The 20,900-nt window shown below is 44.2% G+C and overlaps 1 protein-coding gene across 1 annotated transcript; it reads left to right on the plus strand.

The window, feature by feature from the left end:
* Positions 1 to 1,304: 1,304 nt before the first annotated feature.
* LOC134164649 (haloacid dehalogenase-like hydrolase domain-containing 5) lies at positions 1,305 to 13,942 on the plus strand. Its single transcript, XM_062620667.1, has 8 exons — positions 1,305 to 1,430; positions 3,215 to 3,424; positions 4,533 to 4,645; positions 6,239 to 6,332; positions 7,511 to 7,544; positions 8,431 to 8,605; positions 10,710 to 10,898; positions 11,676 to 13,942. Exons 1-8 carry the CDS (start codon positions 1,305 to 1,307, stop codon positions 12,070 to 12,072), a joined length of 1,338 nt encoding a protein of 445 aa, XP_062476651.1. The 3' UTR covers positions 12,073 to 13,942.
* Positions 13,943 to 20,900: the final 6,958 nt, after the last annotated feature.

Genomic DNA, 20,900 nt, shown 5'->3' on the forward strand with positions numbered 1-20,900 from the left:
TGCATTTGTGTTCAAAGAAGCAGCTCCAGCCCTCGGCAAGACCAGTATAATGATGTAAAAAGAGGGGTTTAGGATGATGCTGGTCCCTGCTCAGCAGCACAGAAATGGGATCAATGCACAGAAACAGTGTGGAGCTGCAGTGCAGGCTGTGCTGGGCCTGGGGACTGGCTCTAGCTCCAAGTGCTGGCTTTTTAAGCTGGATGCTTTTTTTTGGCTGCATCTGAGCCAGCAAATTGCAGAGAAATTGTTGGCAGCAGTGGCCCGAGGCAAAATGCCTCTGCTCTGCTGGCTGTACAGGCTGTTAGATCGCTGCTGGGGTTGGGGCAGAGGAGCTTCTGGAGGCAGAACTGCGAGAGTGAGCTTGTAGCTTGTCCTGAAGCATGGAACAGTGCATAGGCTCTGTGTTAACGCTCCCTTGAGTGTGCAGCTGCACTTAGATCTATGTGTTGTGTCAGGCTTATAGATTGTGCTATCTCTGGTGCCTCAGCTCTGAGCACGTCAAGGTTATTAAATAAATGTCATTTTCTATGTGGAAGCGTGTAGCTCTGTGCTGTGTGCGACCCTGGCTTGAGCTGTGAGGGGATAACCTCTGGATTAGGCTGTTCACTGTTACCAGTCTTGGCTGCTTTTGTGTGCTAGAAACACATTCAATTCCGTTTCATTTAGTGCCAACCACCGCGGTGGAGCCCACCAAAAGACAGCCTCCTTGCTCCTTGTTTTGGTGAGTGCAGCGCCATCAGGGGATCGCCTTCTCCTGCTGTCCAGGAGGGTGGTGGGGAATATGTGTTGGCACTACGAGGAGGTAAGTGGATTTTCCCGATCAGCGTTAACAGCGTTATCAGAGTGAGATCCCCGGTGACAGCGCTGCAGACCGTCCCCTTGCTGTGTTTATTCCGTGTTTTGCCCACCCTCAGCCCGGTGGCAATCAGTGCCTTTGCAGCGCACGTTCCAGCTCACGCCGTGTCCCTGCGTGACCGTGATGCGATTCCTCCCCGGCAGCCTCGACTCCTGACCGACAGCAGGGCGGTGCGTTTGTTACGGAGGCAAAGCCGAGCTCCTTGGTGGTGGAGGCTCCCTCCCGGGGCCGTTCCGGATGAGGCCTGTGGCCTATGTCCCGAGGGGGCGTGGTCTATGTCCCGAGGGGGCGTGGCCTCTGCCCAGAGGGGGCGTGGTCTATGTCCCGAGGGGGCGTGGCCTCTGCCCAGAGGGGGCGTGGTCTATGTCCCGAGGGGGCGTGGCCCTGCGCTTAAAGCCCCGGGTTCGAGCCCAGGCGGGCGCTGTGCCGGCCGCTCCCTGTCACCGCCATGCGCCGGGCGCTGCCGCCGCTTCGCGCTCTCCTCAGGCCCGGCCCCGCGGGGCTGCCGGCGCTCAGCGGGCTCTGCGGCGCTCCGGGCGGGCTCCCGGCGGCCGGGGAGAGCAGCGGCAGCAAGGCAAGGCAAGCGGGGGGTCCGCGGGGCCGGGCACCTCGGGGCGGTGCGGGGGAGAAACCGAAACGGCGTCTGGCGGCCGCGGTCAGGTCCCTCCCGGGCACGGGGGCAGCCTCTCCCTGGGGCTCTTCACTGGGTGTCTGCGAGCCCCTGCCCCAGGGCTGGGCGCTGCCAGCTCCCGGGCGGCAGGAGAGCGGCCTTCTATGGCCTGAAGGGGAAAATGAAGTGTTAACGTCGCTGTTTCCTGCGGGACACGCTGAAACCCTCCCGTAGTGTTTTTAACGCGTATGCTCAGCACCGGGATGCTCTTTCGCTCGTGCTGTTCACCGCAGGACTCACATCCGTGGTCTCCACGCTTTACGGGAGGCAAAGCTACCGGGAAGAGCTGCCTTTACCACAGAGCTGTTGCGGTGTAGCGCCGGGAGCCTCCCGCGGCTGTTCAGACCCCGAGGAGGCCGCTCTGTGTCCATCGTGCCCAGGGTGGGTGGGTTCCTTCCACTGTGGCATCCCCGAGACTGCTGCCGGCAGCTGGGAGGCACCGGCTCAGGGCTGGGGTTCTGATGAGTACAGAGGGAGAGGGGAGAGGGCTGCAGGGGGAGTTCTGGTATCTAGACCTGGACAAAGCCCGAGTGCCTCAGGTCAGCAATGACAATGCAGTACACGGCAAGGGTTGCCTTGACTGAATTGGGCTGCGCAGGGGAATGTGCTCGCTCCTGGGTTTTCAGCAGCCACTTGCATGCCCGCGGCAGCTCCGGGAGCCGGCCTGCCCGGGGGCTCTGCCGGCAGCTCCATCCCCTTCAGCGCAGCGGCGCCCATCTCCGTGCCGGGCCCAGCTGCAGGAGGAATGCAGCAGGTGAATAATTGATGAGGAGCAGGGTGCTGCTTCAATAGGCAGTGTCCTTGTCCCCGCATAGCAGGAGCAGCGGGCTGGGTCGCTGTCAGCCTGTGCCCAAACAGCTGAACCCACCGCCATCGGCTGGGGTCGTTTGGTGCCTGTTCTCCTCATCACGCTGGATCTGTCGCCCCTGATTCATCAAACGATGAACGAGGGGGTTAGGAATCCATTTTAACCTTGGGAGGGACCTGAAGTTTAGATTACAAATCCTTTTGGGTCCATCCTTTTCCAGCCCGATCGAGTAACGGTTTCATTGCTTGACAGTCCTCTCTCTGTTGCCACTCCTTGGGCTTATTACCCGGCTCTTCTCTTACCCCCAGTTAGCCTTGCTCTCCTTTCCTGGTCTCACAAAGCTCTTCACTTCTTCAAAGTCAGGCAACAAGATATAAACTCTAGGGACTCAGACAGCATCTGTGTTGAAGGAGGAGCTGACTTTCCAACAGGCGTTAGTCTGCCACATGTAAAACTCGGCATCAGCTCCCTGCTGCTCCACTTTTCCTGTGTTAGTAGTTTATTTGGTTAGTGTTCTGGGCATTGACATTGCCTGTGAAATAGAGAGGGGTTAAATCAATGAGAAGTGTGACTCGCTGGCACAGCAGTGTGTATTTTGTACCTTTTTATCAGTTTACCTCAGTTTGTCCCTGTCTCCTGAAGCATTCAAGGACTACTCATAAGGCATAAGGGAAGGGGAGTTGTAGGGTTCCTTTTTTCACAGTACGTATTTTAGCACATGAATATGTCTGCAAGGCACATTGAAATGTGCAGAGTTGAGGATCCATCCCTTCTCTGGGGAGTGCCTGTTTCACTGGGCTGAGCTATTGTGAGCTTTATCAAACAGACGGAAATATGGGAATAACTAATGTACTCTTCTCTTTCCAATTCTTTCTTACAGCTCAGCGTGCTGCCATCCTTTGGGTTTCTCTTTGACATTGATGGTGTACTGGTGCGAGGGAAGACTCCAATTCCTGCTGCAAAAACAGCCTTCCAGAAGCTAGTGAACTCTCAGGGACAGTTCGTGGTGCCTGTGGTGTTTGTCACCAATGCAGGGAATTGCCTTCGCCAGGAAAAAGCTGATCAGTTGTCACAGCTACTGGGAGTTCCAGTGAGTGCCATCAATCCTATTCATTTCCTTAGTTACTTGTGGTGAATGTGTCAAATGTATTATGTTCCATTAAGTGCTGCTCAGTTAAGCAGTTTTGGTTTTCCCTTAAGCTCCCTGATATGCATTGCTGGAGGTGTTATAAAAGTAAAACATGCTGTCCAAAGCCAGTGGTGAAGGCACTGCTTTTTCCAGTGGTAATGGTATTTCTTTGCAATGTGATTATTGTGGGAATAAATCTTGCCTTCTCCTCCTGAAAAAAGCCTGCGTGGGCCAATCCCATGAACCACTGCTCTGGCCGGTGAGTGTCTTCTGTGGTGATGTGTGAGGCAGGAGCTTCCTGCCTGGCTTTGTTACAGAATCACAGGATGAACCTTAAACATCATTCCAACCCCCAAGTTTGTGAACAGTAAAACTTCATTCCCCCTGATCTGTGAGCACTGCAGGCAATAGGACTTCTCCGTCCATGGAGACTGCTTGAGCATTGCTAAGAGAAAGCCATGAAGTGAGTCCTGCAGTGCCTTTGGTTTTGGGAAAGGCCAGCAGACATGGGCATGTCTGTACCAGTCAAACTCTGGGTCATGGGTAAAACAACATCTCGATGATTTGGGGGGGGTTAGATCTGTAAAAGTGATAAGCAGTGATTCATAACAGTGTCCTTCTAGGGTAATACTTACACTGATTTTATACCTATTGAAGGAATGGGGATATGGAAAGTAAGACAAGAAGGTCTGATACAATGAAATCAGTGCTGCAGCCTAGCAAAGGGACCACGATTGGAACTAGGCCAGTTCTGATCCTTCCTCCCTGTTTGTTTTCTAAGTGCATTTGGCCCCCCTTTAAAACTAAGAGAGAAAACCTTGTGTTCTTGTTGAATGGAGTGATTCTGGCACCTGAAAAGGGGCTATATGACAATTTGTTAGTGATGATTTTTTTCCTGGTGTATTATAAACACATTGTGCAATTTAGGAGATATGGTGTGGTTGGGCTTTACGTAGGTCTGCTTGATGTTTTGTAACTCATAGGCCTTGTGACAGCTGTTGATTACATCCACGCATAAACAGCTGATCTGGAAAACAACAAACTCCTCTTGTTTTGAAATCCCACACAGATTTCCCAGGACCAGGTGGTGATGTCACACAGTCCTCTGCGGATGTTCAAGCGGTACCATGACAAATGTGTTCTTGTATCAGGACAAGGACCTCTTCTTGATATTGCTCAAGAGTATCTTTATAAACCAAACCACAAAACCAACCCAACAACTTTCTGTTTAAGTATTCTCCTTAATCAAGATCAGGGGATCCTGTGGATTAAGTGACGACTAAATATGTCAGCATTACAAATGCAGTCATCAGCAGTGGTAGTTCGTACTGTGGTGTCAACTTGATGTTTTGAAAGTGGTTGTGTGTTGATGTTTGCTGCTTTTAATGAGGAAAGAGAAATAATTTGTTTGGACTTGTGTAAATGACACTTCAGCTCAAGGGTCTGTGTTCTGCAGTGGGTGAGAGTGTGGCATTCTTGTAACATCATCACATCTGACTTGTAGTTCAGTGGCTCAGCATCTGCCGGTGGGCATGCAACCAGGCCAGGTCACAGTGGGTTTGTGACCAGCATCTAGAGCAGAACTACACTGGAAAGTATTTTGCCACGTCTACACTAACAGCCAAAAAGAACTTGAATTATGTTGATATAATGGTGGTATCAAAGCTTCAAACTGTAATTTAACAACCTTAACTATTGTACAGTTTTCACTCATGCTTCCAGTAGCTTCCTCCTTTATTGGGACTTTAATTAAAGTTACTGCAGTCATAAACTGTAAAAAAACATAAGTGCAACTTATAACTGTTATTTCAGATACAAAGATGAGAAAAAGTTCCTGAAGGAACATTCCAATTTAATCAAAATTAGTTCAGCACAGCTAAGAGAAAAGTCTCTTACAAACTGAACACAAAAGCTGTATTTCTGTTGGATAGCATTTTCATGCGAGATAATCGGGTCTGAAAATAACTTCACAAATGGCCCATGGTGTTAATTCAGGGGCTTGCTTTGTGTAACTGATACACTTCAATTGCTCTTCCTTTCATTTGCATTGTAAGATGATGTCGTTGCACTGAGACTAAATTCACAACTGCTGTTTACATAAACGAGTAGGTATAGTTTGATTTCCTCTTGTTAACTAAGTTTAAATTAATGGGATGTAGCAGTATTTAAGAATACTACTACACAAATCAGGAGGTTGTTGTTCCCCTTCTGCTCCTTTCCTTTCCCGACGCGTTTCCGTATTTATCTTCACTCCCTGTAGAGCACAGTTAAACCCAGTTGTTCAGGTCACCATTTAGCAAGAGGCTGAGCTTTATGGTGTTTGCTTACCTAGGGACATGCTTTCAGCTCTAATGGCCTGAGGAAAGCACAGGTTGTGGGGACAGTAACTGTAACTCAAGTAGCTCATATTTCTTTCCTGTAACAATTGCACAAGATGCTGTCTTGCTGCCACATAAACTTCTGCTTATGTGAAGATGATCTTGGAGTACTGCAGGTGGAGAGTGGCTTCTCGCTTTTAATCTCCTATTCTGAGAAAGATTTATGTATAATTTCTGTCATAGGATTCCAGGCACACAGGTCTCCCATTTATCAATAATGGGATGATCATCATCTTTTTATCTTAGTGAAGGAAAAGTCAGTCTGTCTGTTGCTTTCATTCCTAAATAATTTTCTTTACCAGGTAAGCTGCATATGTTAAAATTGTTAAAATGGAATTGCTAACTTTTAAACTCTTTTAATACAAGCAGTTCTGTATCCTTAACTGGCATTTTCCAGCCTTGGTTTCTGTCAACCTATTACCATTGAAACACTGCGGGAGAAACACCCTTTGCTAGATGTAGTTGACCATGACAGAAGACCTAATGTTCTGGTGAGTGTGTATCTTTGTTTTCAAGTTCTTCGTTTGCTCATTAGATCACATTCTATAGCAGGGGTCAATATTTAAACTACGGAGCTAATGCTGTTCTTACGTTGTATCCTGACGTTGCTTTTCTCCTCCTTTATTTGTTTTATTGCATCATTTGCAGGAACAATTCTATAGGCTTGTTTTCTTGGTAGTCCTTTAACATAACCTTTGATTTTGTAACTTACTGTTGTGGAGAAACTTACCATTTATACAGATACCTCATTCAGATTCTGTCATGGAAAGCTGATCAGCTTCCTCAGGTGTGTGTAAGATCAAATAAGCTTTTTCCTTCCGTACAGGATTGTCTTGGTAGTGTTTCTAGGCTGTGAGGTTGCTTTGATTGTAAGCCAGTGCTTTGCAGAAAACTAATTTTTCTGCAATGTATTCCCTTTCTTGTTTGTACCATTATTCAAACGTATTTAAATAGTAACAGTACATACAGTGTGGCTTCAACTGAACTGCGCTGGCTTCAAGACGTGAATGCACCCTCAGTAAATACGCATGTGGTACTGCACATGTTCAGGCTTGGTTTGCAGAGTGGGGTTCTCCCGCGTGAAGTCAGGAGGTCCTTTGTGGTTCACAGAATCCGTAACTCAGTTTTATCACCTCCTGCCTTGCTTCTCAGCCATGTGGGTGTCAAAGCTCAAGAAACTGTTACCTGTTTGTCACTGTGGAGAGCTGCTCATGAAGTGCAAACTCTTCTTTGTTTAGCACATGTGTTATGTGTTACAGATCATGTTTTTCTTCCTTAGCAGTGTTAAAGAAATAAATTTCAAAAGCTAATTTTCAAATGCCTCGTTAACACTGGAGGCCTCTTCCTCCTGTGGCAAAGCAAACATCCATACTTTGATACGGAAGTAAATTAAACAACTTTGATACGGAAGTACATTAAGCAACTGTAGCTTGCCAGAGGCAGTTAAATGGATGCAGGAAGCTAGACATGAACTTGTCTGCTGTCCCCTTGCCACGAGTTTTCACTTCAGAGTTGAGATACAAGTTTCTAGGTATATACTAAAATAGAGGGTGCATTTCCTGGGAGTGTTGCAGAAGGCAGCTGTGGGGGCTATACTTGAATTTATTCTGTTAAAAATAATAGGAGTTGTTTAATCTTGTAGAAAACTTTCACTTTTTTCTTATTGCAGTCCCCCTCTGCTGTGGAACTTCCCAAGATTGAGGGTCAGTTGTCTTTATTTAACTTGCAACTATCCATTAATAGATGAAATATCTTTGTCATACTTTATAATTGGGGTTTATTTTTAGATTGCTGGGAACTTCAGAAAGTTGGCTGAGACAATTCTGAAGTGTCCTCGGTAATGGCATCTCTCCTTGATTGCACTGCATCACGTGTGACAGCTGTGTTTTTAATGCGTGCAGGTTTGAGCCATGTGGTTTTGATGTTTCAGAGGTCTGCTGTCCTCTTCATCTTCCTTTAACTGCCTGCTGTTGTCTTCCTGTCATGAATGAGGAATGAATTTCTCTGTTCAGAAATAATGGGTCTTGTTCTTACAAGCGGTTGGGATGGTCACTTCAGAGCTGTAGTATGAGATGCACCTTGTCTAAGCACACTGCATTCACTCTCCTCTGAAGTACAGGAAAGTAGAAACTGGACTTCAGGATTTAATAAAATCTGCATCAGATGATGCTGGGGACCAGAAAAAAGGTCTGAAAACAGCAATCAAATTTTGGTTTAAGTTGATCAAAATAATATCTCTGATCTGTGTAAACACTGGGTGTAACCACAGAATTCACAAGGGTGTGGAAGACTGAGAAATGCCGTTTAGAAGTTAATATTTCGTGGTGCTGTGGAGAAATTTAGCCAATTAAAAAAAGAAATCCTTAAACTGGTAGATTTTGCAGAGGAGGGCTGTTACTTCTGAGATTCGCTGTGCAAGAATGGGTATGTAATACAGTAAAACCTGAAGTTAAAGTTAAATGTGACTATTTCAGTTCATGGTTAAATCGAATTACTTGTTCAGTCTCTTTAGACCAAGTTTTAGTGTCAGAGATTTGGTGCCCCGTTAGCTAATTCCATAACTCTGCTCTGTAATTCTTGTTCTCATAGCTGTTGTTTTGTTTGGGGAACCAGTCAGATGGGAGACCAACCTTCAGCTGATAATAGACGTTTTGCTGACAAGTGGCTACCCTGGAAATCCCTATCACTGTGAAAATTACCCTCACATTCCTGTGCTTGCCTGTAACATGGATCTGATGTGGGTAGCTGAAGCACAGTCTCCAAGGTAAGCGCACGTTGTAACATGTATGTATATCGTGATATATTTGGTGTTACCTCATATCTTCAGTGAAAATCGGGTAATTCTTTTATACCAAATGCTTGCTACAGCTTCAGAGTTGGTCTCAGCATTGAAGACAGCATCTGTAAAGCCATGCACTTTCAGCAAGTGCTGCCTTATTGCTGTCTACATCATTGCACTCAGGAAATCAGTTATTCATGGTAAAAGCTGCTTCCGTGCACTAAGCCCCTTTGTTTCCCCGCTCCCAGAAGATAAGTTTTTGCCTGAGGGCCTCAGTGTCTCAGTTCAAAGGAAAAACTAAAACAAATATCAAGGCCATTGTCTCATTTCATTAGTTCCTTCTTTGGTATTTCTCCTTTCCACCCCACTTTTTCTAATAGGGTGAAGAATTGAACCTGCTAGTTGAAAGCAGTGAGTGTTTTTGAGCTGAGGACAATATAGTGAGCTCTCTAAGGAGCACAGGATGAAACAAGTAGAACACACAGAACTAGGTGGCATGATCTCTGATGGTGGTTTTGTTTGATTTTGTTTTCAGTAGTGTGTTCTTTCAAGGAACAGTAGTTCCTTCAGTAGTTCTGTTCTCCCCCAGTCAAAATTTGAATGTACACTGAAATAGTCATTGTTGTTAGTGTGACTTGATTGCTGCCTTGATCTTGGGTTGAGGATCTTGTCAGCTGTCCTTACTGGATGCAAAGATCATCTCCAGTTAGCATGCTGCTAAAAGACAGATGTGTGATGTTTTCAGGCTAGAGTAAGGCAACCATTATATTTACAGTGAACCAGATTCATGGTTTTGGTTATGCCCTTTGGGAAAGATCCAGTGTAAAGCTGGGTTTGTTTTTTTCCCTTTCAGTTTGACAGTATGACAAGGTTGCATGTGTCAGAGCTGCTACCTTCACTACTGGAATATAATGCCATGACGAAGTTGGTAGAAGCTGTTGCTAATAATTACTGGAAATAATTTTATGATCATTTATTGGTATTTCATAGCAGAAAGCAACAAACAGGGTGGAGAGGGGGAATGAAGGGTTAATACAGAAAAGCAAATTAGGTACCACCTATGAAAGTACTACAGTTGCTTCCTCCTTTGTAGCTTTTTTCCTTAAAGGACTATTTCAATTTCTAGGCCACTAGAGACTTAATTTCTAACATCTCTACTTGCTTCTGATGCTTATTATGTTGGTGGGTTTGTGTATTTTTTACGCTGACAGATATACCAATCTATGTGCATTAGAAGTTACCTGGCAGCTCTTCTGAAGCAGTATGTGTCATTTATCGTGTATAGAATTGTTGTATAGCAACTTTCTGTTCTTCTTAGGGTGCTTTTGGTAATATGGTATTCTCAAGTGATGCGTATTAGTTCATCCCTAATTCCACACCCTGAACTAGTGTTTCACTAGTAGTGAAGTAAAACTGGGGTTTTTTTTACCATCAGATTACATCTTCTAACTTACTGCTTTACTGGCTTGGATGATGACCCATCATCACTGTCTGCACCTTGATGAGAATAACAGTTATCCAAAGCATGCTGTAAAATCATTGTTTGTTCCTTGATCCTCCTTTGCATCTGTTTTAGAGAAACCCAGGAAGTTGGGGGTTTTTTGCCTCCATATTACAGGAGGGTTTTGGTATACCAAAACCATTTTAAGGAGAGATCAATTTTCCTTCTGTCTGATTCTGTCCTTCCTTTTCTATTTCTCCTCTTTGTTGATTTTGGTGATTCTGCTCGATCACTGCAGAGTAGATCACAGGCCAGGCATTCTTTCAGGAAGGTCACTTCTGTAACTATTTAAGTGCAAGTGATACTAACACAAGCACTACCACATTTTAAGAATAGGTAAGTCTGTTGTGCTGCCCCAATAACCTGTTCTTGTTGTGGTGTTTATTTTTCAGCTAATCAGCACTTGATTTTCAGTGAAACAGCCGTGGAAATGTCGCATTGGAACATGTGGAAACTGAGGGAGATTCCATAGTTACAGGATGTGATTTACTCCTAAAAGATGATGAAATAAAAAAGGCAGTTTTTTATACAAATGTGTTTTTTTAATTTGCACTTAATATAATTTGATTTGTCTTCCTATGTGGGCAGGTTTGGGCATGGAACATTCATGGTTTGTCTGGAAAACATCTACAAGAAGATCACAGGCAAAGATCTGAAATATGAGGCCCTCATGGGCAAACCCAGTAAAGTGACCTACCAGTATGCGGAATACCTCATCAGGGCCCAGGCAGCAGAGAGGCAGTGGCAGCACCCCATTCACACCCTGTATGCTGTCGGGTAAGGCACCCCAAGTCCAACCAGTACAGCAGCAAATCACCCACAACAGGAATACCAGCAAAGATCCACAACTTGTACTAGCTTGTTTCTCATACCATTGGGACCACTAATATTCTTGGCACTACGGTGTACTTCTTACAGTGTTTTGGAGCCTCAGTGTTTCTAATCTTGAAAATGAATGATACTTTGCTCTTTCTATGTCTTATTTCTGTAGAAGCACAAAAAGTGGTTTAGATGCCACTAAGGTTTCTCCTGATTCCCTTCCCCCCAACAAGAGGCTGTGTAAATCTAGCAAAAAGGATTTGCGTGGGTGGTTTTTTATTAAGATTACTGGTAAACAACAGTTATTAGAGAATGTAGAGCTAGATTTTATTTGTGAGGTCATTAAGCTTAGTCATATGCTACTGTGCGTGCCGTCCCATCATAGAATCCTTTTCATAGATAGAGATAAAGCTGTATTGTATTAAAAGATGTTCCAGAGTCTCCAAGATGACTGGAAATATAATGAACTCATTCATGGACTGCAAATACCTATCCTTGATTTCCAAACTGAAATTTCACTAGGGAGTTATTTACTCTTATCATATGCCATGCTTAATGAAAGTTGTGTAATAAAATAACTATAGAATTGGGTTTCTTCTGATTTGCATATTCCCACATAAAGTCATGTAAAGCATAAAATAAACTGTTAAACCAAAACTGCATAAATGTCCTTCAGACTTTGCAGTCCGACAACCCCAACTGCCCTGCTGACTAAACTGTTTCTTCTGTTTCCAGAGATAACCTCATGACTGATGTCTATGGTGCTAACCTTTACAATCGCTATCTTGAAGAGAACTCCAGACAAGGTTCAAAATCCTGGGTTCAGGCCAAAGTTGCTGGTGGCAGGGGACCCGCCGCGCTCTCTCAGGATGAGGAGATAGACAACAGCTGGGAGAATGAGTTAGCATCCGCAGCTGCTGCCCACTGTAGGTCTGTTCTTGTTTGTACCGGGGTTTACAACCCACACACTGAGGTGCCCTTGGATACCAGGGCGAGCATAGCTGAAATGGTGTTCCATGGCCACAGAGATTTTAGATTTGAGCCTGGCTTAGTAGAGCCAGATCATATTGTACCAGATGTTGATGCTGCCGTAGACCTGGTCTTCCAGCTGGAGAACTTTGCACCTTATTGAAATGACCTGATTTCTTAAGGACTACTCAGTGCTATGCTTTTCTTCCCCCAAACCAAACTGTGCTTTAAAATCATGCCAAAAACTGCTGCTTTCTAAAATTTTTAAGCTTTACATGAATACAATCTTATATTAAGTAAACTTAGGTATATTAATTTGCTTAATATAAGTATATTAAATATCAACAATGCTTTTTAAAGTACTTGGAAATACGTCATTTGTTGCTTTAGTTGCCCTTCATTCTCCTCCTCTCAATTATGTTAGGTATTTTAATAGCAATTTCTCATAGCAGTTTATGCATGTTACTGGTATCTCAATTCTCATGTGACTACTTCTGTTTGCTGGAAGATTCAGCTTCCAGGAACTGGGATCTTGAGAGTGTCGGCCCATGGGGCTGGGGTTGCTCACACGCTTACAAACTGGCAGGTACAGAGCATATGTTTTGCCACTTGGGATTCTGCAGCTAATGAGTACTTTTCCCCATCAGAGCAACGTGAAGTCTGTTCTGCTTTGTACTTGCTCACATACAACCCTGCAGCCTTTCTCTTTACCTGTTTCCCATGTGTCTGGAGCTGCTACAGCTTCTCCCTGCTCTGACATGTAAAGCCTTAATAGAAATGCGGTTGTAAGATGGAGAAGGCAGACTTGTGAGCACCAGTTTTGAAACTCCAACTAAGCTGAACAGTCATGTAAGGAAAGCAGCTAACGTTGGGTGTCTTGTGTGGCAGAATACCTGGCCTTTTGTCTTTGCCTTTTTATCTGCACTTTTTGGAGGAATTTAGGATTTTAGAAAGCTTCAGCAATGATGTTTCAGGCATTTCTGTCAGTTGGACTTCTCCATGGAATGAGTGACTACTGTTTGGGTAAAAAGTGCCTAGTAATTTACTTGAAGCTTCTTACCACTGTGGTAATTACCTGGCCTTTAGTGTAATATATTTCACCTTGTGTCTGTTACATGTTTGTTGGTTCATGAATTTTATAGCTGTTCATTTAAAAATAAAAGTAATTTGTTATTTTTATAAAATACTTTTAAGCTTTTTAATCCAAAAGATGTCTTTGAAGATGTATTTGTGTTATTTGTTATAGCAGTGTGTATGGTGTACTTGTGACACCAGGTAGGAAACTGAAGCCAGTGAAGTGTGGTTTAAGAACGAGGTCAACTTACACACAACTGTCACTCACCATAACTTTGGGGTGTGTCAGATTTTTATGGTTGGATTTATTTTGTTTTCTTGTCTGTTTATCTTTTCCCAAATCAGAAATGGCACAAACAAAAATCTGGGGGTCTTCATTTTTCCCAAGTTCTTGCAGAACTAGCAATCGGCAGCCAGATGGTGGCATAAAGTGACAAGACTTCCTGGCCGATTTCTTCACTGCTTACTGTCCTGCTATGAAAGAGAATGAAAACCACATCATGAAGAGAACACTGCTGCTAAGGAGTCCGATTTCTTTGTTGTGTTTTCTCCATCTGTAATCCCTCTCTCTACCATCAGGATTGTCCATTCATTCACTCACAATGTTTCACAGGTAGCTTTTAATGTTATCTTGCTGGATCCAGTTTAAGGCCACTGCTTTAAACAGTGTTTTTCCCATTCCTTCATTGGGAAAGTATTACAGCAGCACATTCTTGCCTTTTTTATTGGTGCAATAAACAGGTATGTTGCTATTTGTGCAGCACTCTCCTATAAGATGCCAGCTGCTTGTGAGGTGTGCCAGGTCCTCCTGAGCGAAGGCTGTGGGTCCGGTGTGCCAGGGTGCCGTGCTGCGTTGGTTCCGCGCTGGCACATGTTGCAGGGCTCTAACTATTGCTGGAAGTGGTTTCAGGCTGTCAGTGATGGAAGGAATAAAAAAATGGAAGTTGATGAACAGAAAACGTTCAGTTTCTTTCTTCTCTCCCCCCTGCCCCCCATCATAGAATCATGGAATGGTTCGGGTTGGAAAGGACCAGTTCCAACCCTGCGCCATGGGCAGGGACACCTCACACTAAACCATGGCACCCAAGGCTCTGTCCAACCTGGCCTTGAGCACTGCCAGGGATGGAGCATTCACAGCTTCCCTGGGCAACCCATTCCAGTGCCTCAGCACCCTCACAGGGAAGAACTCCAACAGCTCCGTGTCCTTCTTACGCTGAGGACACCGGAACTGCGCTGTGCTGCAAGTGGGGACTCACGAGATCAGAGGAGCAGGATCACCTCCTTCGACCTGCAGATGTGCATGGACACCTCAAGGTCCATGGAGGAGCTGTGTATACACTGCTTAAACTTCATCCCTCCTGGGAGCGCTATAATGCCGACATAGAAAATCCACTGTTCGGTTGCTGGTCAGGCTGCTGCTGTTTGTTAACGGCAGAAGACAATTTTTAGCCTCTATTCCCCTCGGACCCTTCAGGCTGTGCCTGCAGGGCAGGGGTGTAAACGGTGCCCAGTGAGTCTGCTTGAGCTGTCATTAATGGGATCCGTTGTGTGGTGTAGGGCTGAGTCCCAGCAGCGTGCCGGCGTGCCCTGGGGTTGGAGCCGCATCAGCGCGGTACCAAACACAGGCGGTTGTTGCCACAGATGATGGACGAAGATGAGTGCTGGGTGTGGGGTTTACTGTAAAACACGAGGGAGAAGCGCTGGTGCAGCGGGCGCCTGTGGTACAGCGGTCAGCGAGGCAAAGGTGCCGGGGCAGAACGCATGGCGGGGCTCCCCTCAGCTCGGCAGGCTGCCGCCATCTTGGCTTCACCTCAGAGCGGCTGCCCGAGGCGACCCCCTCCTCATCTGCCCCCTCCCCCCGCATCCCTTTTATCTATTTATTTATCTATTTCTTTATCTAATCTATTTATTTAGCTATTTATGTTTAAATTTTCCACAGCACAGAAGTAGGAACATGCAAAACCATCACCACCCCACAGGTCCCCAAGGCGCAGGGTATTTCAAGCTCCCCAGCTCGGTGGACTGAACTCCAGCTTGGTAAGTGGTACTATGGGCTTGGCAGCCCCTCAAAAAAGCCAAAACGCTTCTCAGAAATAGCAGCTGAGAGCGTTCGTTCACAGTTTCAGCCTCCCCTCGTTCAGGTTTCAAAACAGGTGCTTGGTGTTTCCTGTCAGTAACAGAGCTTGTGCCCCAGGGCTGAGATGGGCACAGTTTGGTGCTCTTGAAACCCAGGTGCTGGGAAGGATGTGTTTACCCCTGCGTTTTGCTGCAGATGGTGAAACCATGAATCAGAAACATGCATTTTAGTAAGAGCTGTGGTTTATGTTTGGGGTTGGGCAGTCGTTTGGGCTCTCTTCAGTAAGAAAATAAGCAAATGCGGCATGAAAGCGTCACAGTCGTTTCTGTGAGGGGTTTCTGTAAGGTGGAAGGGACACAGAGCTGAAAGGCCCTGGAGCAGCTGGGGTTTGTTCTGCCATGGATGGCTGACTCGCAGAGACAGGCCCCGTACCATGGGCATGCTTCCTTTCCGAGCTGGCTGCTGGCTCTTTGTCAGCTGTTTGTTGTTCACAGAATCCCAAGCGTTGCAAGGGACCTCAAAAGATCATCTCGTCCAACCCCCCTGCAAGAGCAGGGTAACCTAGAGTACATCGCACAGGAACTTGTCCAGGCGGGCCTTGAATGTCTCCAACGTAGGAGACTCCACAACCCCCCTGGGCAACCTGTTCCAGTGCTCTGTCACTCTCACAGTAAAGACATTTTTCCTGATGTTTCCATGGAACCTCCTATGCTCCAGTTTACACCCATTGCCCCTTGTCCTGTCACTGGACATCACTGACAAAACCCTAGCTCCATCATCCTGACACTCACCCTTTACATATTTGTAAACATTGATGAGGTCACCCCTCAGTGTCCTCTTCTCCAAGCTAAAGAGTCCCAGCTTCCTCAGCCTCTCCTCATAAGAGAGATGTTCCATTCCCTTAATCATCTTCATGGCTCTGCGCTGGACTCTTTCAAGCAAATCCCTGTCCTTCTTGAACTGTGGGGCCCAGAACTGGACACAATATTCCAGATGCGGCCTCACCAAGGCAGAGTAGAGGGGGAGGAGAACCTCTCTTGACCTACTAACCACCCCCTTTCTAATGCACCCTAGGATGCCATTGGCCTTCTTGGCCACAAGGGCACATTGCTGGCTCATGGTCATCCTCCTATCCACCAGGACCCCCAGGTCCCTTTCCCCTTCACTACTGTCCAGCAGGTCAGCCCCCAACCTGTACTGGTACATGGGGTTGTTCTTCCCCACATGCAAGACTCTACACTTGCCCTTGTTGAATTTCATCAAGTTTCTCCCTGCCCAACTCTTCAGCCTGTCCAGGTCTTGCTGAATGGCAACACAACCTTCAGGTGGTGTTTCTGATGGATGGAAAGGAGCAATACTGACAAAATGGTTCCCAGAAACACTGTGCTAAACTTTGACACTTCCAGTGTAAGTTATTGCTCCCAACAGCTGGAGAGTCTCAGTGGAGCCTGTTAGTTGAGAGAGCCGCTTCAAGCACAGTGCGTGTACGTAGTCCCACCAGGGCATCCATGTTTGTAATGATTTGATATAGTTTTGTATGAGGTGCAAACACATTTCAAAGGAATGTATATATTGCTTTCAATGACAGGAGTTGCACAGGCAGCAGAAAGCTGGCCCAGACCTCTGGTTTACTTAGTTTCCACATTGCCTGTCCTGTGTGCTTGTTAAAAGCGAGACTACCCTGTTGTTAGGGCAAGTGCAGTGTAGCTATTTTGTGCCCCCCGCTTAGTCTCACCAGGGCTTAAAGGAGGATAGAAATAGTGACCTTAATAACATTGCACACAGAAGACTGTTGCTCAGAGAGGTGGAAATCTCTTTCCTGCAGTGTCACAGGCAACCGTTGCAGGAGTTTCTTTAAAACTCAGTGGTGTGCTTGTCTGCAACTTGAACAGAAATGGGTACTAACAGTCTTTATTGTATGGTATTGCTGCATATCTTACACAGTCTGTGTTAAAACCTTTTGCCTATACAAGGATGAATTCTTGGGTGATGAAATACATCCTTGTTTCAACGTTGACTAAACCAGCCCCAGTTTCAGAAGAACGTTTCGGTGGTCACTAATGTGAACACGATAAATCAGTACATAGAAGAAGGTATTAATTGCCAAATGTTTACTTTAATTAAACCTTTTTAATGATACACAGTACAATGCATCCACTACTTTGCTAAAATTCACAACAAAAAGTCAGATTCATATGTTTAAAAATATTTTTCATAATAAATTCATAAATAGATGAAGATAAAGTATAAAAAATTACTGTAATATGCAAGCTTGCTCCCTTGTCTCCTCATACTTGAAATGATCTAAGTATTGTGATAAAGTTTAAAAGCAAAGTAGTTACTCCTGATTAGAAATGTACAACCTGCATTTCTTGAAGAAACCTTGAGAAACAGCAACAGATTCATCCTAGAAAATGCAGAATAATTTTAACACTGTTATCATCCAAACCCCTCATCTGATTTTGGAATGCAGTGAATTCAATATGAATTAAGAGATTTATATTTTCTCCCCAGCAGGTATCTCAGCCAGACTCACTTGAATGCTACCTGGTCTCTGGAGTTGCAGGGTTTATACCTCAGGTATCAGTGAGTGAGGCACAGCAGTGGGAAAAGCTGGTTGGCAGCACTGAGCATATCTAACTATCAAAAATCTCAGCATTTCTCCTTACAGACTTAGAAAAGAGAAATCTTTAAAAACAGTTACAAATAACTAAATTCACCTTCCCCTCAGTCTGTAGCTCCTTTCTGTCTGGCAAGCAGGACAGTGTCTGATCCCATCCATTGGCTTCCCTGGCTTTGAAATGGTGCGTGTGTGTGTGCAGCACCATTCCAAGCCTTAACTCTGCCTGGTGAATCTCTTGCATCACACCATCAGACTCTGTCAGCAAAGTCATCAATATTATCACTCTCTTAAGAAAACGTACATAGCATTTTATTTGGTCAAGTATCAAACTACTTTTCACACTTAGAATTATCTATTTAAATACCATTTATAAAGGGAAAAATGCTTACTGATGCAGAGCATTGAAGCAGGGAATGAACATGTAAATCAGGATGCTCTTCTTTTCACATGATTTTTTTTTTTTTTCCTGATAGTTAACTATTTCCTTTTAGTGCAAAACCAGTTCCATCCAGGTCTTGTGCTTTTTTGCAGTGGTAACTAGGTGCTTTTGAAGACCTTGGTAGGCCTCTGTCTGCAGCTTTAATGTCTCTGAAAATTCAGCTCTTAACTCAATTTTTAAAAGTACCTTCAAATTGTCAAGACAAGTTTGCATGCCATGTTCAAAGGGCAATCTTTCATACTTGTTTTCATATACAATAGTTTGGATAACCAAAATCACTCCCTCACATCTTCATATGAGTCTGTATTGCTCACAGCATTTACTGCAGAGGAAATGGGTGTTGATCATCACAAGTTCTGCAGCACAGTGCAGTGTAATAGGCTGTTACTTAGTGCTTACTGAGCAGAGACTGGCGTTTGAAACTACACAGATTGGGTTGGGCACGAGCCTTAAAAAGACTATTTCTAAGAAAATACACTCTTCTATTTCATGTTTTCCTCTGCTTTTATCTGAAAAAGATAATCTTTTTGTCTAAGGGTCTTTTTATATTGATTAAACCATTAGAAATCTGTGCTAGCTTGCCACAATTTTGGTCCTATGTAAGTTACTTTATGCCCAAACTTACGGAAACTTGGATTCTTTTAGCTAGCTATTATATCTGAATATATAATGTGTAATTTAAGATGTCTGAGTGAGTTTATAGGGGAATTAAGGTTTACATTCCCACAGGGTAGTCAGTGATATATGTTCTTATGAAAGCTTAAAATAGGTGATTGCTGTTCTTAGTTTCCCAGTTTAGGCTTCAAAATTAAAAGATATAAATGTAGGATTTTTTTAATGTTATGCTTATGACTAAAGAAAAATAGTTCACTTAGAGGAATCTTGCTATAATAACAAATTTTGAATGGGGCAGGTAAGCCTTAGACAGAAATGGCTTTAAACAGAAGCAGCTTTGTGTGTTTATGTAATATATACCTAATACCTGCCATATCTTCCCTTGACCCACACTGCCTACTTGGACTTGATTGATTTCAGAGTAGACACTACAGGTATTAAATAGCTTTCCCAGGAGCAGGAGGTTGATAACATGCAAGAACTTGTCAGTTACAGTATCTGGTGGATCTTCAGTGCTTTGTGACAGGAATATTAATACTGTTTTCTGTTAAATCTGAAGTTGAAAGGAAAGTAGAAATCAGTGGCAGCAGTCCAGTTGCATAATCAGATTGCAAATACCTTAACTGAAGTCTAAAAAAATCAAGTGCCATTTTGGATCTTTGGATTTTTCAAATGGTTTCCTGGGGGAGAGAGACATACTTTTAAACTCATAATGAAGGAATAGGTTCTAAATACAGCTTTAAGTCAACCTCACAGCTGTCCAAATGTTAAACTGTGCTGTTGCCATCCAATTCACTAGTTTAGCAGTTCACTCGTCGTCAGTATAGACAGCAGTTTTCTGTTGTACAAGAAGTGAACAGGAAAGCCCAAAAAACTACTTCTGTAGTGCATTATTTTACCTCTGGGAGGGAAAGTGTAAGCAAGCATTGATTAAACCCAGCACATGTAATTGAACTAAATAGAAAATCTTCCCTGACTCTTACTCAGGCTTCTCTTTGCTCATTCTTGTGAAGTTATTCAGTTCCTTTGTTTTCTGCTGGCTGCTGACTCGTATGGAAAACCAAGACTGTTGTTGACACAATCTATCTTCAGTGACACCTAAAGTTACTTTACTTATGTACTAGAGGTAACTGCCTGTAATAGAAACCCTTGTTTAAAAAGGGAAGAAAAAATGGCAACCCTTTTGTGCTTCAAAGCATTCTTTTTAAAGTGAATGTTTTTCAGTCACATTAAAAAATGGTATCTAAGGTCAGGACAGGTGAGTGCGCTAGCTAGTTGTGTCTAACCTCTGGCACCAATTCTATGGACAGCAAATACACATTTGGGTTGGTTTGTTTACTTTGCTCTTTTCCAAGTAAACTACAATGAAATGATAAAGATGCTGAGGGCTAAACCTGTTCTGGAAATTACAGCATCTCATAGAATAGTTGTGAGGTTTTTTTCCTAAAGTAAGCAGTGGGGATTGCAATTAAATGCTTCCATCTGAGATTTTTTTTGCTGCTTTGAACAGTTCTATAACCTAATTCAATCAGGTTAAAACAAATCTAACGTTACCTGGCCAGTAAAAACTAAGATACCCAGAAGGCTGGTTCTCCAACTCAAATCTCAATAGAATGTTTAGCACCAAAAATACTATAAAAATAAAACGGAGGCAGTATTTACTCATAGCATGGAAAAGAGCTGTCAGATCTGAGAACAGCCTGATCAGCATGGACTCTGCTTTGTGACTTTACTTCATGCAACTGTAACCATTGATCTACAGTAACAATGTGACATCTTTTATGGCCCAATTTGTGAACCTAGAATGCCTTTTAGCTGATAAAACATTCTAATATCATTTGAGAAAGGCTGATCACCCTAACCACTTAATTACGCTAAACTTTGGGCTTCAGTTCACTTTTACCATGAACTATACATGCATGCCCTTGGATCTGTTGCTCTTTAACACTTCCTGTAGCACAAGGGCAGGAATACAGCTACATGGTCATCATCAGCTGCTGGCACAAAGTGAGTCACCTGGGAGCTACCTCTCTACAAAACAGTTCCTATTTCTTTGGATTTTCCCTGTTCACTGGTTGCACACTCTACCTGTAACCTGGTTTGCTTCTGGGAAGTCTCCATAGAGAATGATGGACAGGGGTTAAACTGAGCACCCTCCAAGGC

Source organism: Pezoporus occidentalis, unplaced genomic scaffold (assembly GCF_034315485.1).
Source record: "Pezoporus occidentalis ecotype Australia unplaced genomic scaffold, CSIRO_AGI_Poc_V1 ctg106, whole genome shotgun sequence".
Lineage (NCBI taxonomy): Eukaryota > Metazoa > Chordata > Aves > Psittaciformes > Psittacidae > Pezoporus > Pezoporus occidentalis.

Excerpts from the sequence above, each read along its gene's own strand:
- LOC134164649 (XM_062620667.1), top strand. The coding sequence starts at position 1,305 with ATGCGCCGGGCGCTGCCGCCGCTTCGCGCTCTCCTCAGGCCCGGCCCC. Across the intron at positions 3,425-4,532 it reads CACAGCTACTGGGAGTTCCA|ATTTCCCAGGACCAGGTGGT; the intron begins GTGAGTGCCATC and ends AATCCCACACAG. Across the intron at positions 10,899-11,675 it reads CACACCCTGTATGCTGTCGG|AGATAACCTCATGACTGATG; the intron begins GTAAGGCACCCC and ends TTCTGTTTCCAG.